This window comes from Aotus nancymaae, unplaced genomic scaffold, assembly GCF_030222135.1.
Source record: "Aotus nancymaae isolate 86718 unplaced genomic scaffold, 86718_ANA_hifiasm-v0.15.2.pri h1tg000003l, whole genome shotgun sequence".
Classification (NCBI taxonomy): Eukaryota; Metazoa; Chordata; class Mammalia; order Primates; family Aotidae; genus Aotus; species Aotus nancymaae.
In genome coordinates, this window is record NW_026988414.1 from 70,957,907 (window position 1) to 70,972,178 (window position 14,272).

General features: G+C 43.8%; 1 protein-coding gene across 3 annotated transcripts in view; it reads right to left on the minus strand.

The window, feature by feature from the left end:
• Window positions 1–14,144, minus strand: part of CELF6 (CUGBP Elav-like family member 6) — an 84,064-nt gene extending 69,920 nt beyond the window's left edge. For all 3 annotated transcript variants that reach the window (XM_012451265.2, XM_012451267.3, XM_012451274.3), the window contains exon 1: window positions 13,859–14,144. In XM_012451265.2, the coding sequence (XP_012306688.2) occupies window positions 13,859–14,111 (253 nt within the window). In that variant the 5' untranslated portion in view covers window positions 14,112–14,144. The remainder of the gene's footprint in view (window positions 1–13,858) is intronic.
• Between the last annotated feature and the right edge of the window lie 128 nt (window positions 14,145–14,272).

The window sequence follows — 14,272 nt, forward strand, 5'->3', positions numbered from 1 at the left end:
CTCTGATTTAGCCCCAAGCCTTAACTTAATGAACCCCTCTCTATTCTATTCTTTCCTAGAGCCATATGCACCCCACTGGCATCACAACATCCATGACATTCCTACGGCACTACAAAGTCAGGGATAAGATGGCCCAGGAGAAGGGAAGGAGAGATAATTCAGAACCAAACTGGAATCTCAAATGTTACTCATCTCTGTACAGAAGAAATCCAAGGAAGCCTGCTCAGACCTCTTGAGCACTACCACATGGCTGTATCTCAGCTCTCAGGTGTGCCAAGAAGCAAGCCAATAAGGCTTTCCTATCATCATGAATAAACACATTCTTTCTCTTACCAGTCAATACTCTGGATCCCCACACCAATATCTGCCTACATTCTGCAAAGAAGAGGGAATCTGAGGCAACTCTGGGCCAGGTCAACTCATAACTCCATTCTTGAACCCTAAAAATACATTATTGCAACACAAAAGAACAAGCAGACCTTCAGTTGATGCAAAGGCCACACTCAAGGCAGAATCTGTAGGGCCATCCAGCTCTCCAACAAGACAGGCTATGTCTACAAATCCATCTCTACAGGAAGACTCTACAGGGAGACCAATGAGAACTTAACCTAGGAGCAAGGGTGAGGAAAAACCATACCCCATCCTCAGCCTTCTTGTCCCCACTCCGCATGTCATGGAGCCCCAGTATCACTGTGTGGAAAGTTCATCTGCATATCTACCCAGGCAGCCATCCAAAAGACAGCCAAAGTCCTGAGCTTTAGTGCTAATCCTCTAGGGCTCAGCCTGCCACATAAGGAGAAATCACAACTAATCCATACGCAACTACCATGGCTCGCTGCCCTGATGACAAAACAAGAGAAGCTGCACAAACACCAGGTTTATCTCAACTATTACTTGGAAGACGGAAAAATACCTTTTAGATTTTTTTTTAAAATTCATTTTTCTAAAACACACTGGCACTCCATTCCCTAAATCTGTAGTCTTTTGGAGAGTCACAGACTCCTTTGCAGATCTGCTGAATATGAAAGCACTTTTTTCCCAGAACGATGCTCCTAACTTAAGGGCTGTTTCTCCAGAATTACAATTCTTCCACTCTCTGCCATCAATCTCACAGTGAAGAATCTCTGTCTGAAGTTTTCTCAGTGACTCATCTGGGTTTAGGCTGAAAGAAGTAGATACCGGGGTATGGCTGCTGCTTAAACAAATTATGAGAGAGATGTTTGGGGGAGGCAGCAACACGAGAGCTGGCAAAACAGGAGGGACACGAGGTCATTTAAAAGGATATAAATAGGGTATCACCACTGTGGTTTTCCGCCTCCAAGCTGCTACTTTGCCTGGCTATGAAGAGGGCAGGAAATAGGCAGGGGACAGTACAGCCGCCTCTACAAACACCCACCCACACCCCGCACACTGAGAAGCACTGACGTGTGGGAAGCACAGTATGGCAAACAGCCTGGTCAGCCAGCAACGTCATGGCCACATGTGCAGTGAGCCTGGCTAGGACAGCAGGAAATTAAGAAGCCTCAAGGGCTTAGGAGGCAGCATGAAAAACAGACCAGCGGGCTGGGAAATCAGGACAGGTTACTTCTGGTTCTGGTTCTGCTGCTGCCAAGCTGAGCAAGTCTCAGGGTTCCCATTTCCTCCCTTGTAAACAACGGCAGGGTGGGACCAGATTCCAGCTACTCCTCTTCAGATCTAAGACCTTGTGATTTCACAGATAGATAATACACTCCAGGGTCCCATTCCAGGACCACAGCCTCCTACCTCCAGCTCATTCATCTCCCTGCTTTCATGTAAACCTACTCTTCTCTTTGGGTTCACTGAAAATATATATATATTTTTTTTCTGAGATGGAGTCTTGCTCTGTAGCCCAGGCTGGAGTGCAGTGGTGTGATCTCAGCTCACTGCAACCTCCGCCTCCCTGGTCCCGGTTCAAACCATTCTCCTACCTCAGCCTCCCAAATAGCTGGGATTACAGGCACGAGCCACCATGCCCAGCTAATTTTTACCTTTTTTAGTAGAGACGGGGTTTCACCATGCTGGCCATTCTGGTCTTGAACTCCCGACCTCGTGATCCGCCCGCCTCGGCCTCCCAAAGTGTTGGGATTACAGGCGTGAGCCACCGTGCTCGGCCTGTATCTTTTTTTTATATCAAAACAGTAGTATAGCTCTGGTGTGGTGGCTCACGTCCATAATCCCAGCACTTCGGGAGACTGAGGCGGGTGGATCACTTGACGTGAGGAGTTTGAGACCAGCCTGGCCAACAGGGTGAAACGCCGTCTCTACCAAAAATACAAAAAAATTAGCTGGGTGTGGTGGTGAGCCCTGTAATCCCAGCTACTCAGGAGAATCACCTGAACCCAAGACATGTAGGCTGCAGTGAGCAGAGATTGCACCACCGTACTCTAACCTGGGAAACAGAGTGAGACTCCATTTCAAAAAAAAAAGAGCAGTACATACTAGTTAAAAAAAATTCAAACAGTGCTACCAAACAGTAGAAAATATTTACAATAAACAAATAAAAGTATCTTTGGCACCCTTCCTTAGTCCTCTCAGTAAAGAGATAAACATCGCTGGTAGTTTTCTACCCTTGTAGTCCCTTACTGTGTAATTTTGCCTTATTCATTACAGACAGGTCATCTCTGGACATGGAATTCTTAGGAGAAGGACGCTCCTACCACCAAAGTCCTACCGTTGAACCTTCTGCAGACTCCAGTACTATGACCTCTCCATTTCCCTTCTGTTCTCGGTCCTCTCTCATCCTTGCTTCTTTCCCTGCTGGCCTACATGTGGTGATCCATCACTTCAAATGCAATCTAGCCAATAATCTCAACAATCTGTCTCTTTTCTTCTGTCACAACCAGTGGGCAAAACTTTCAACCTTAGATCAATCTAACATCTGCCTGCTGTGCCCCTGAGCCTGGCTACTGTATTCTACTGGAGGGAAGGGAGAAAAATCACAAAACAGGATTGGACCACTGCAAAATCATGGTCCCCATCTTGGCTGGGCCCTTGATGCTACCCTGGAAATGTTCTCTCTCCACCACTGCTTCATTCTATTTTCTACGCCTTCCTCAAGTCTACTTGATCATCACTCCCTTAGGCTCAGCAGACAATCAGAAGAGAACTTTCAACTATCCCCATCCTCTTCGCCTCTACCTGCTGACAAAAATATCTGCAGCACACACCTGCCTTTACCCTCTCCCCAACCTCCACCTCAATGGAAGGGGTTTCCTTTTACCCATGCGCTGGAGCTCTTCTCAGTCCCCTCTTGTATAAATTAGTCCCTTTTTTCCCAGCCTTCAAATTACTTTTTTCTACTGATTCTCTCTCATTAGCATTAAAATGTTTGCAACCTTCCTGGTCTCAACTGCATGTCACCTCAAACACTCACTCTTTTGCCTTCCTGCCACAAAGACACCCTAGAGGAAATGTGGCCTAAGCAGCTAAGGACCTGAACTCCAAAGGGAGACAGATCCGGATTCAAATCTTGGTTCTACCACTTTCTAGCTGCAAGCCTTCCCTAGGCAAGTTACCCTCTCTGAGCTGCAATTTCCTTAACTGTAAAGTGGGGATCATGATAATGCCTATATAATTGGGCTGCTGGGAAGGGTAAATGAGTTAATACATGTAAAGTGCTTAGCTCGGGGCCTGGCACAAGGTAAGTGCTCATGATGTTGGTCATGCTTAGTATTCTCTTTGTAGCTGCTTCTTTACAACCTCATGCTCCTCAATCCACTATCATCTGGCTTCCTTCATCACCACTTCTCTCAAAATGGCTTCACCAAAGTCCTGTGGTTCTATAACTAAATTCAAGGGACTCTTTTCCATTCACTCATTCGTTTGACAGTTATTTGCTGAATGCTTACTACTTGCCAGGGTGTTGGAAGTGCTGGGGATACAGCAGTGGTCAAAACACAAAAATCCCCAATGTCAGAGCTAATAGAAACCACCCACTCCTTTTGGGACCTCTTGGCAGCATTGGAAATCCCTGACCTTCTTGAAACTAAACTCCCTTAGCGTAGGGGACATTGTTCTCTTGGTTTTCCCTCTAACTCCTTGAATATGTTTCTTCATTCTACTTTTCCTTCAGCAACCCCAACATGCTAGTGTTCCCCAGGGTCTTCAGGGCTCCAAACTTCTCTTTTTCTCTTCACTTACGCTCTCCATAGACAATGCCATCCACTACCACAGCAGGCTGATAACTCCCAAATCTATCTTTGCAAGCAAATTCTTCTGGAGATCTAGACTTATATGCCTCCACTCAAATGTCTCAAAAGCAACTTGAATCTTAAACACAAAACTGACCTAACTCTTCATTCCTCCTCCTGGTTGATCCTCCCTCTCACTTTGATAACAGCCCCATCTACGTACCTAGACCAGAAGACTCCTTTCACACCTTCCCTCTAAGTAGATCACAAGTTCATTAACTCAAAATGACATTTACAGACTGTCTGCTATCTTACACATTGTGTTAAGCACTGAGATTAACAACAGTAAAAAGACTTTTAAAAGTCTTACAATTATACAATCCTTAGAATCTCTTAACACATTGCTGTTTTCCCAGCCCCACTGGGCCAAAGCCTTAATTCAGCCTCTTGTGATTTCTCACCTGGATGACTGTAAGAAATCTCCCAGGCGGTCTTTCCCTGCCTCCCTGAATACACATGTCAATCTACCATCTTCAAGGATATTAGAATATGAAGATCAGAGCATGACAATCTCTGCTTAAAATCTTCCAATGGCTCCCAGAGCTTTCAGATTAAAGTCCAGAATTCACTGGGTAATCATAAGAAAACACCTTGTTTTTTCTGCTCCTGTGCAGGAACTCTCACAATGAACAATGAACTCTTAACAGAACCCTGAAAATGCCATATTTTCTCCATATTTTTCTTCAAACATATTGCTTCCTCCAATTGAAACAAACTTTGCCTCCCCTCCATATCTCACCTAATTAAGAAACAGCTCTGTTTTCCTTTAAGGAAACTTTTTGTTATTCCCCCACCCTTTCCTAAGAGACCCTCCCATGTGATCACGAAGCAATGTATACATACATTTTTCAAAACACTTAAGATATACTGTTTATTTGTCTATCTCCTCACCTAGGCTGTGAGTTCCTCGACAGCAGGGACCAATCTCAGTGTCTTTGTATTCCCAGTGCCTGACACACGCATTCAAAAAATGTTTGCTGAAAAAATGAATGATGTTGGAATTTTAAAAATGCATATTTAATGTTATGATTGTGCTACATGATAATCAGGTATACATAGCAAGTAGTTAATGTAGAGATTACTTTTATATCCCCAAATCAAGTATTTCTGAAATCCTGAGACTGGGGTGGGTGATGCTAAGAAGACACCCAGACTTACACAAAGTGCCTTTTCAGACACTGCTCTGAAGACCTCAGGATCCATAAATTCTAAGATTTAGGTCTTTCCACTTCTCTGAAACGAAGAACTCATTGCTATATTAGGGTAATCTGGAAACTATCAATCTTTATCCCAGTGCATAACAGCCTTTTTCCCTCTACTAACCCTGTTCCCTCCTGAATCAGAACAGTTCCATTGTATCAATGTTATTTGAGTCACAGAATCCTAGCAGTATGAAAAAAAAATTGGTTTCGGTTATAAAGTGGTACTTGATTTTGCTTCTGGATTGGAAGAAAGGCAACCCCGCCTTTGCCACTTCCCCACTCTTTAATGTCTACCGTGCCCCCGTATTCCCTGGAACCCTCCTAGGCTGGTGCCGAAGATGCCCACTTTGCTCTCTTCCCCTTCCCACCTTTATACACATCATATCCAGGTTTCATCTCCCCCATATTTAGAAAAGCTCATTAAATAATTCATTTCCCACTCATTTATTCATTCCAACCAAGATACATTGAGCATTTGATGTGCATCCGAAACTGCTAGGAGCTGGGGCAGCTAAAAAGAAAACAAGCCCTGGTCCCTACCCTTGAGGAGGAGATCACAGTCTAGCAGGAGAGATAAACACAAACACTAACTACGAACATTGTGATAAGGGCTGTGGTGGATTTAACAGCCACGTCCAGGGAAGGTGCAAGGCTTGACATTGAATGGGACTTCTGAGTAGGATCGTGATCGTGAACCCTGAATTGGTGTTCACCAAGCTACACCAAGAGGAGAAAAGGTATTCCAAGCCTGAGAAGTGAATTCCAACCGCTAGGAAGTGGCTAGAAGAGAAGTCAATCAAGGCCAATCTCGTCAAATTTCGGATCCCAGTAAAGTGGGAGTTTGTGAAATCAGCTGCCCTGAGCTGGGGCCTTCTCCTTAGTGCTACTGAATTCAGTCTAGATCATAGTACTTCCTCCTATAAGATTCTTTACTCATCACAGATTATTAATATCTACTTGGAAATATCACTCTCTCCAGTCCACAGATGAATCCTGAATGTTCTTCCTTCCTCTCGTTCCTATCTCCTATTTTTTGGGTAAAAGTTGCACCCATCTCTTTTGGGGAAAAGTTGTCATAAAAAATTTTCTATATTTCCCTGCTTTTAAAACTGATCTGTCCCTCCCACCCCATCCCCACTGAAATGATAACATCTCCCCAAAATTCTAGATCTCAAGAGATAACTTTAGTTATAACATTTTGCACAATCTTCCAATAGTTCATAAATGTATAAATGTATTAGTTTTAAAATAAAAACAGGGCCGGGCACAGTGGCTCACACCTGTAATCCCAGCACTTTGGAGGCTGAGGCAGGTGGATCACTTGAGTTCAGGAGTTTGAGACCAGCCTGGCTCAACACACCAAAACCCTGTCTCTACTGAAAATACAAATATTATCTGGATGTGGTGTCAGGCACCTGTAATCCCAGCTACTTGGGAGGCTGAGGCAGGATAATCACTTGAACCTGGGAGGTGGCGGTCGCAGTGAATCAAGAGATCATGTCACTGCACTCCAGCCTGGGCAACAGAGTGAGACTGTCTCAAAAAAAAAAAAAAAAAAACGAAAAACAAAACAACAAAAAAATAAAAATGGGGGCCGGGCACGGTGGCTCACGCCTATAATCCCAGCACTTTGGGAGGCCGAGGCGGGTGGATCACAAGGTCAAGAGATCAAGACCATTCTGGTCAACATGGTGAAACCCTGTCTCTACTAAAAATACAAAAATTAGCTGGGCATGGTGACGCGTGCCTGTAGTCCCAGCTACTCGGGAGGCTGAGGCGGGAGAATTGCTTGAACCCAGGAAGTGGAGGTTGTGGTGAGCCGAGATCGCGCCATTGCACTCCAGCCTGGGTAACAAGAGCAAAACTCTGTCTCAAAAAAAATAAAAATAAAAATGGGATCCTAATACTATGAGTTTGTAACCTTTTTCTCCTTACCAAAATGAGTTGTAGGTCTGTTAATGTCAATATATATAGATTGACATCCTTATTTGTAAAGGTTGAATAGAATTCCAATGATGAGATATACATTAACTTATCTAACTTCTCTTCTGTTTGTGGACATTTGGTAATGTTTCCAAGTTTTTAGTATTATAAACAATGCTCTAATAAATATTCATATATATATATATGTGTGTGTGTGAAATTGTGAAAGATATTTGGAGGTGGAAATGCTAGGCCACAGATATGAAAAGTTTTGGTTTTGATACTACCAAATTCCTCTTCCAAGTTACTGTACTGACTTACACCCAAATCCATATATATGGGCCTATCTCTCCACATCTTTCCAACACTATACCATCTCTATTCTTTTTCATCATTGCCAGCTGCATTAAAACACACACACACAGTTTCAATTTGCATTTCTTATTAAGTTTTATTTTTATTTTATTTTATTTTTTTAGAGACAGGGTCTTGCTCTGTCACTTAGGCTGAAGTGCAGTGGCACAATCATAGCTCAATGCAGCCTCAACGTCCTAGGCTCAAGTGACCCTCCTGCCTCAGCCTCCCAAGCAGCTGGGACTACAGGCATACAATAGCATGTTAGGCTAATTATTTTTTGTAGAGACAGTATCTCACTATGCTGCCCAGGCTGGTCTTGAACTCCTGGCCTCAAGCAAATCAATCTGCATCTCTTGAATGATGATGGAATTAAGCATTTCTTCACACTTGCTAGCCACATTCTTTCTACTTTTTAAAGTTATTTTTCTTTTATTGACTTGTTGCAAATATCTGCCTCATATTAACCTTTATTTTTTACCTTATGCTTTCTTTTGCTTTAATTTTTATGTAGTCAAAGCTATGACTCTTTTCCTTTATGGTCTCCTTTATTTGCTTACTTAGAAAGGCCTCCTCTATCCCGAAAATTATAATAGTTTCCTTCATTTCTATGTAATATTTTTATGGTTTATCTTTTATCTTTAGATCTTTACCTGGAATTTGCTTTCGTGTTTGATATGAGGTAAGGATTTAATGTTTTCCTAATTGGATAACCAGTCATCCTTACGTATTTATTGACTAATATATCTTTTCACTTTTGATAGGAAATACTTCTTTGATCATATACTAAATTCCCACATATATACACATGCTTGCTTGTCTCTGGAATCTATTTGCTTGGCAATCTTATTGTCAGGGAACTCCACCATGTCATTATCTCTACCATCTTTTGTCACTTTGCCCACTTCTGGTCCTGCACTTCTGTTCTTATACATGCTGCTTCCTCTTCTCCACCAGACCACCTGTACGACGTATCACTCACCTTGCAAATCCTTTGAGATCTTTTTGTGTAGTTATTTAATTGCCTCAGCCTCTTCTATTTCCTCCCTAACCGAAGCCTTGCTCTTCCCAGGAATACCATACACTTCCCCTACAACATGCTCTGAGAGGCAGCCACTTCCCACATCATCGGGTTGAGATACGGGGCTGCTTCTAGATCACCCATTCCACCACCACCAAGTAGTAAAACACCTTTCTTCTGTGGTTCATGCCATCCAGCTGTTAAATCTCCAGCTCTCTGTTACAACACTCTGCAGGTTCTTGATCACTTCTTTATTCACTTAATTTTTTTTTTTTTTTGAGATGGAGTCCTGCTCCATTGCCCAGGCTGGAGTGCAGTGGCACGATCTCAGCTCACTGCAATCCCTGCCTCCCAGGCTCAAGTAATCCTCCTACCTTAGCCTCCTAAGTAGCTGAGATTACAGGTGTACACCACCATACCGACTAATTTTTGTATTTTTACAAATTAGATGGGGTTTCACCACATTAGCCAGGCTGGTCTCAAATTTCCTGACCTCAAGTGATCCATCTGCCTCAGCCTCCCAAAGTGCTGGGATTACAAGTGCTGTGAGCCACTGTACCCAGCTTTACTTACTTAATACTTTGGATCCTGGTGCCCAGTATTCCTCTCCATCCCAAGGCTGGCTATCTTCCTAGATGGTTTTTAACACCCAAGACGAAGAACTAACCCACGTTCTGGCTTAGCAGTCATCCAACAACATCCTCCTCCTTCTCAACAACCCTCCTGTGGTTGCCTTTGGTTCTTCTCCTAAGGAAGTGTTCAAACTCATCCTTCCGAGCTCCAGTACTATACAGCTAACTGTTTGCTAGATAACTCATAGTCAACATGTCAAAACCAGATTGACTTTTCATGATTCTCACTCTACCTCTCAACCTCTTAATCAATTTCGCTCTTTTTACTCCTTCCCTTCCTCTCCTACTATTTTCCCTATCTTTGTTAATGGCAGCACAAGTGAATGAGAGCCAACATTCAAATTGCTAAGTCAGAAATCTGTGAGTCATCCTCAGCACGCTCTCCCTCCAACCTCACTCCCACTTCCAAGTAGCCACCTCCTAAATCTCTCTTCAGTCTTTATAGTTTTCTTTGTCCTTACAGCCATCAACCGGACTTCAGTCACTATTCTCTCTTATCTACACCACTGTTAGCAGTCTTTTAACTGGGTTTCCCACTTCTAATCCCACTCACTGGCAAGCCCCAATGTAGCCAGAGTTTAGTCACATCACGTATCCTGTTGAATGGACTTTACTGGCCTTCTTTGACCTTAGGATAAAGCTCCCTTCCTTACCAGGGCTTATTAGGCCATTTCATGACCTTTCCATGTATCACTTCTTTAGCTTCAGAACTTGCTGATCCACCCTAGAGTTGTGTACTTCAGCTAGACATCCTGAGTTCCTTGAATATGGCATGAGGCTTCTTGCCTGCAGGACTTTACCATGCGCTGCTCTTTCTATGTGGAAAACTATCTTCACCCCCATTGACTTCTACTTTTAGATCTCATTCAACAGCTCTCTAGGAAAGCCTTTTCAATATGCACCTTCCCCCTTTGCCCCCACACACTTAGGTCAGGTGTTTCTCTTCTGCACTCCCAAAGCACCTTGCGCTTCAGTTATCATAGAAAAAAAAATCACACTTTGTCTGTCTGTAGCTCCACTTCCAGGAATTGGAAATTCTTTAAGGATGGGGGTGGGGGTGGGGGTGTTCAATTTAACATTCCATGGGCCTAGTGCTTTGACAATTAAAGTTACTCAATAAATACTACTTGTACTAAGAATGGATGGGAGGAAGGAAGAAATGCTACTGGAATCTGATAACAGTGGACCAGGGATAAAAATATTCATAACCTGAGTGCTAATGAATAAGCAACTAGATGTTGGAAGTTACTACCTATTTCAAGTAATTAATGCTAAGATGTAATCAGAGCTCAATCCTGCCAGAGGCCAGTAGTTTTTCAAATTGCTAAACTGGCTTGACAAAGACATGTATGAGTATACCACAAGATTGTACAGTGACAAGAGCAAAATCTATGCATGATTGGAATTTCTGCTCCACCCCTACCAGCTGTGTAATCCTGGGCATGTCACTTAGCCTCTATGTGTCCATTCTGAAAGACTAGGATAACACTGACCTCACAGAGCTGTTATGAAGATCAAAGGGCAATAACATATATCAAGTGCCTGACAGTCAATAAATGCTAGTTTCCTTCTGTGTTCTACTTCCCTTTTCCCAATAAGACAGTTTTGCCCCAGCAAACCTCCACCCTCTCATTTGGCCAGAGGAGTTCTGGGGCAGGGTCTCCTATGGCAGACCCACACTCTAGGAGCAGCTTCCTTGAAGGGTTTTTCATAAACTTCTTAAGGCAACTGAAGGCTTCACTACTGTGAGATGCCACTCTGTATGTGAACAGGCTGACACTTCACCATATAAAAGGGACATGGCCTTGGAACTCTGAATCTCCAACCTAGGACTGCAGTTCCAGGCAAAACAACAAAGCCACTAATGTGGAATCCTAATCACAACAAGGACAAGGTTGAACAGTATAGTAGTTAAACTTTTCATGTATAACACAGTGTATTTAGTAAGTCATCTCCCTTACCCGCCCAATCCCAAGAGCTTTACAAAAGAAGGGGAAGGCTGCTTAATGACAGCCAAGCTGACAAGCACCCATATGTTCTGCATTTGAGTATACACTTCCACAGGAAGGAGGTCTACACCACACCCAAGCCTAACCAGCCCCAAGATGTGGACACAATAACATACCACAGTTGGCTCAGGATCAGGGCTGAGTGTGTGGCCAGGAAGCTTCAGCAAATGCCCATAGCTTAAAACAGGAACAATGGACATGAAGAGAGAAGACTCAAGTTCCTGACCCAATAATGGGTTTTATTCATTACAGCCAGGAATAGAGAAGAAAATATAATCCACTTCTCTATTACAATAGACTGTAAACACATAAAACTTGAGACAGTTCACACCACAGAAAACTCTTCAAACATGCGCCTCTCTTACCCCTACAGACCCTACCTCATTTCTTCAGCTGACTTTGCTGGCAGTGGCCCCACCAAGGTTGTGAAACCTCTTGAGGATGATGTAAATTGACTCTATTTTATCACTTATTTTCAGGGCCAGTACAAGAAATTTAGGAAAATGCAGAAACATAAGAGTGACCGCTTTCTTTTATTTTTGTTTCTGTGTTTTTGTTTTTTGAGACAAGGTCTGGCTCTGTTGTCCAGGCTGGAATGCAGTGAAATGATCTCAGCTCACTGCAACCTCTATCTACCTCCTGAGCTCAAGCCATCCTCCCACCTCAGCCTCTGGAGTAGCTAGGACTACAGGTATGAGACACCACGCTCAGCTTTATTTCTTAAAAGAAGTACCGGTAAGGTAGTAAAACTCCTTTCCTTCTATATCATCAACAGGAAAGGGATTGAGGTTTATGTCTTTAACAGGCTAAGAAATGGACAATTTGCCCTAGCATGGACTGTTAAAAACAAATAAACAACAACAAAACAACAAGGAATCAATTGTCGGAAACTTTCCAGTGCTATGCTTCTCACTTCTGTTTGGAGGTAAGGAAGTGGGATAGAAGGAAATGGAAGGAAGGGCATCTCTGGGGCTCGGACTTTTAATTTTTATTGTTTTATTTTTGAAATCACCAAGTTCTTCCCACTATTATAACCTCCTTCAAAGACTGTCATAACTATTTTCTTGTCATCCTGAGAAATGTCTGGATGGCAGGCAGATTCAAAAACAAAAAAGGGAAGGGAGGGAGAGAGGGAGGGAGGAAGGAAGGAGTAGCACCAGGTGCTACTCTCCAGCTTAATGCATTCTACCAGTTAAGGACTACCCTGATGCTGAGATTGTATTTCTTTCCCTAAATCAAATGTCACTCTCTAAGGATCATCTGTTTAATTAAATGCTTTTAATTCTATATATCAAATGATAACTTTTGTTAAAATAATTTAAGCACACTTGAAACATCATATGAAATGATATTACTATATGACTCAACTGTAAATATGGCTCCCAGCCCCATAACATCTATACAATATAACCAAAGAGGTAGATTCCAGGAGATTATCAAGACACTTTTAAATTTTGAACCCATGAAGCAGAATTGTATTCCTTTCCACTGTTGACTTGACTTATAAATGTGCTGTGGAATAATTATTCTCAGATGCAATTTTCAGTACTGATTATATAGCTGCCTAAAACAAAACTGTTAGCCCTTTCCATTTTATATAAAACCAATGTCTAAAGTACTCTTGACTCTTCATTTCAATCCCACACTTTTCCCACCCTTATCCCTCCTTAATCCCAGCCCCCACCCTCATCACATCCACCAGACTTGAACTTTGAGCTCAATCATAACTCTTTGTGGCTCTGTTCAAGCCTTTCTTCCTGCCTGGAATACCCTCTTTTCAGTCCCGGCTAATCACATCTACCACCCCATTCCAAGTGACCGCTGGAAACTCGCTTCCTTACGGAAATGTTCTGTGATTTCTTTCACAGCTTACACATTTTTTTTTTTCTTTGAGACGGAGTCTCCCTCTGTCGCCCAGGCTGGAGTGCAGTGGCCCGATCTCAGCTCACCACAACCTCCGCCTCCCGAGTTCAAGTCATTCTCCTGCCTCAGCCTCCCGTGTAGCTGGGACTACAGGCGCGCGCCACCATACCCGGCTTTTTGTATTTTTAGTAGAAACGGGATTTCACTATGTTGGCAAAGCTGGTCTCGAACTCCTGACCTCGTGATCCGCCCGCCGAATATTCTATGTGTTAGACACTTGTATGTAACTCTGCATAGTTCCCGCATTATGTCTCCCTAACTTAGAGTGTTTTCTCTGGTCTCCTCTACCCAGACCTTGGTCACAGCCTCACTAGGATCTCGCATCGCTTGAACATGGTCAGAACCTTGGATTTCTGCTGGCACAGTATTTTCAATAAATTGATCTTCTGATTGACAGTAGATACCTACTGTCCTACAGTAGGCATCTCTGGATGAAAACCTAATACAGCTAGAGGAGGAAGTGGAGTGCCTGCGAACAGAGGGCTGGGCAAAAGCCCAGAGGGCGTCTCCGGAGCCTTGGGGGAGCTGTCCCCAGGCAGGCTCTCTCAGGGCCTGGGAACAGGGCGGGACAAGTCCAACTCACCTGTGAGGTAAGGACGGGGCCAAGACCTGGAACCGAAAAGAAGGTCCCGATAGCGTTGGAAGGCCTCATCGAGGACGGAGCAGCCGGGCTGCGCGGCCGAACTGACATCATACTGGAATTGAAAGTTGTTCGGGTAAAGGACGTAGCGCCGGTCGGAGGTTTGGATGTTTTGGGGCCACGGCCATAGGGCCGTCACCCGCCCCGCGAACGCTGCCGCCAGCAGCAGCGAAAACCAAAGCCTGGAGGTTGCCATGGCCCGCCGGTCAGCCCTCACCGAAGGGGCTGGCCACGTGGGACCCTGGTCAGGTGAGCGGCGCCCCCGTGACTATCGGCGTATCACGTGACCAGAGGCGGCTCTGCGCCTGCGACCCCGGGAGGACCCACTCCCTGCTTTTTCACTTCCGGCCTGGAGGT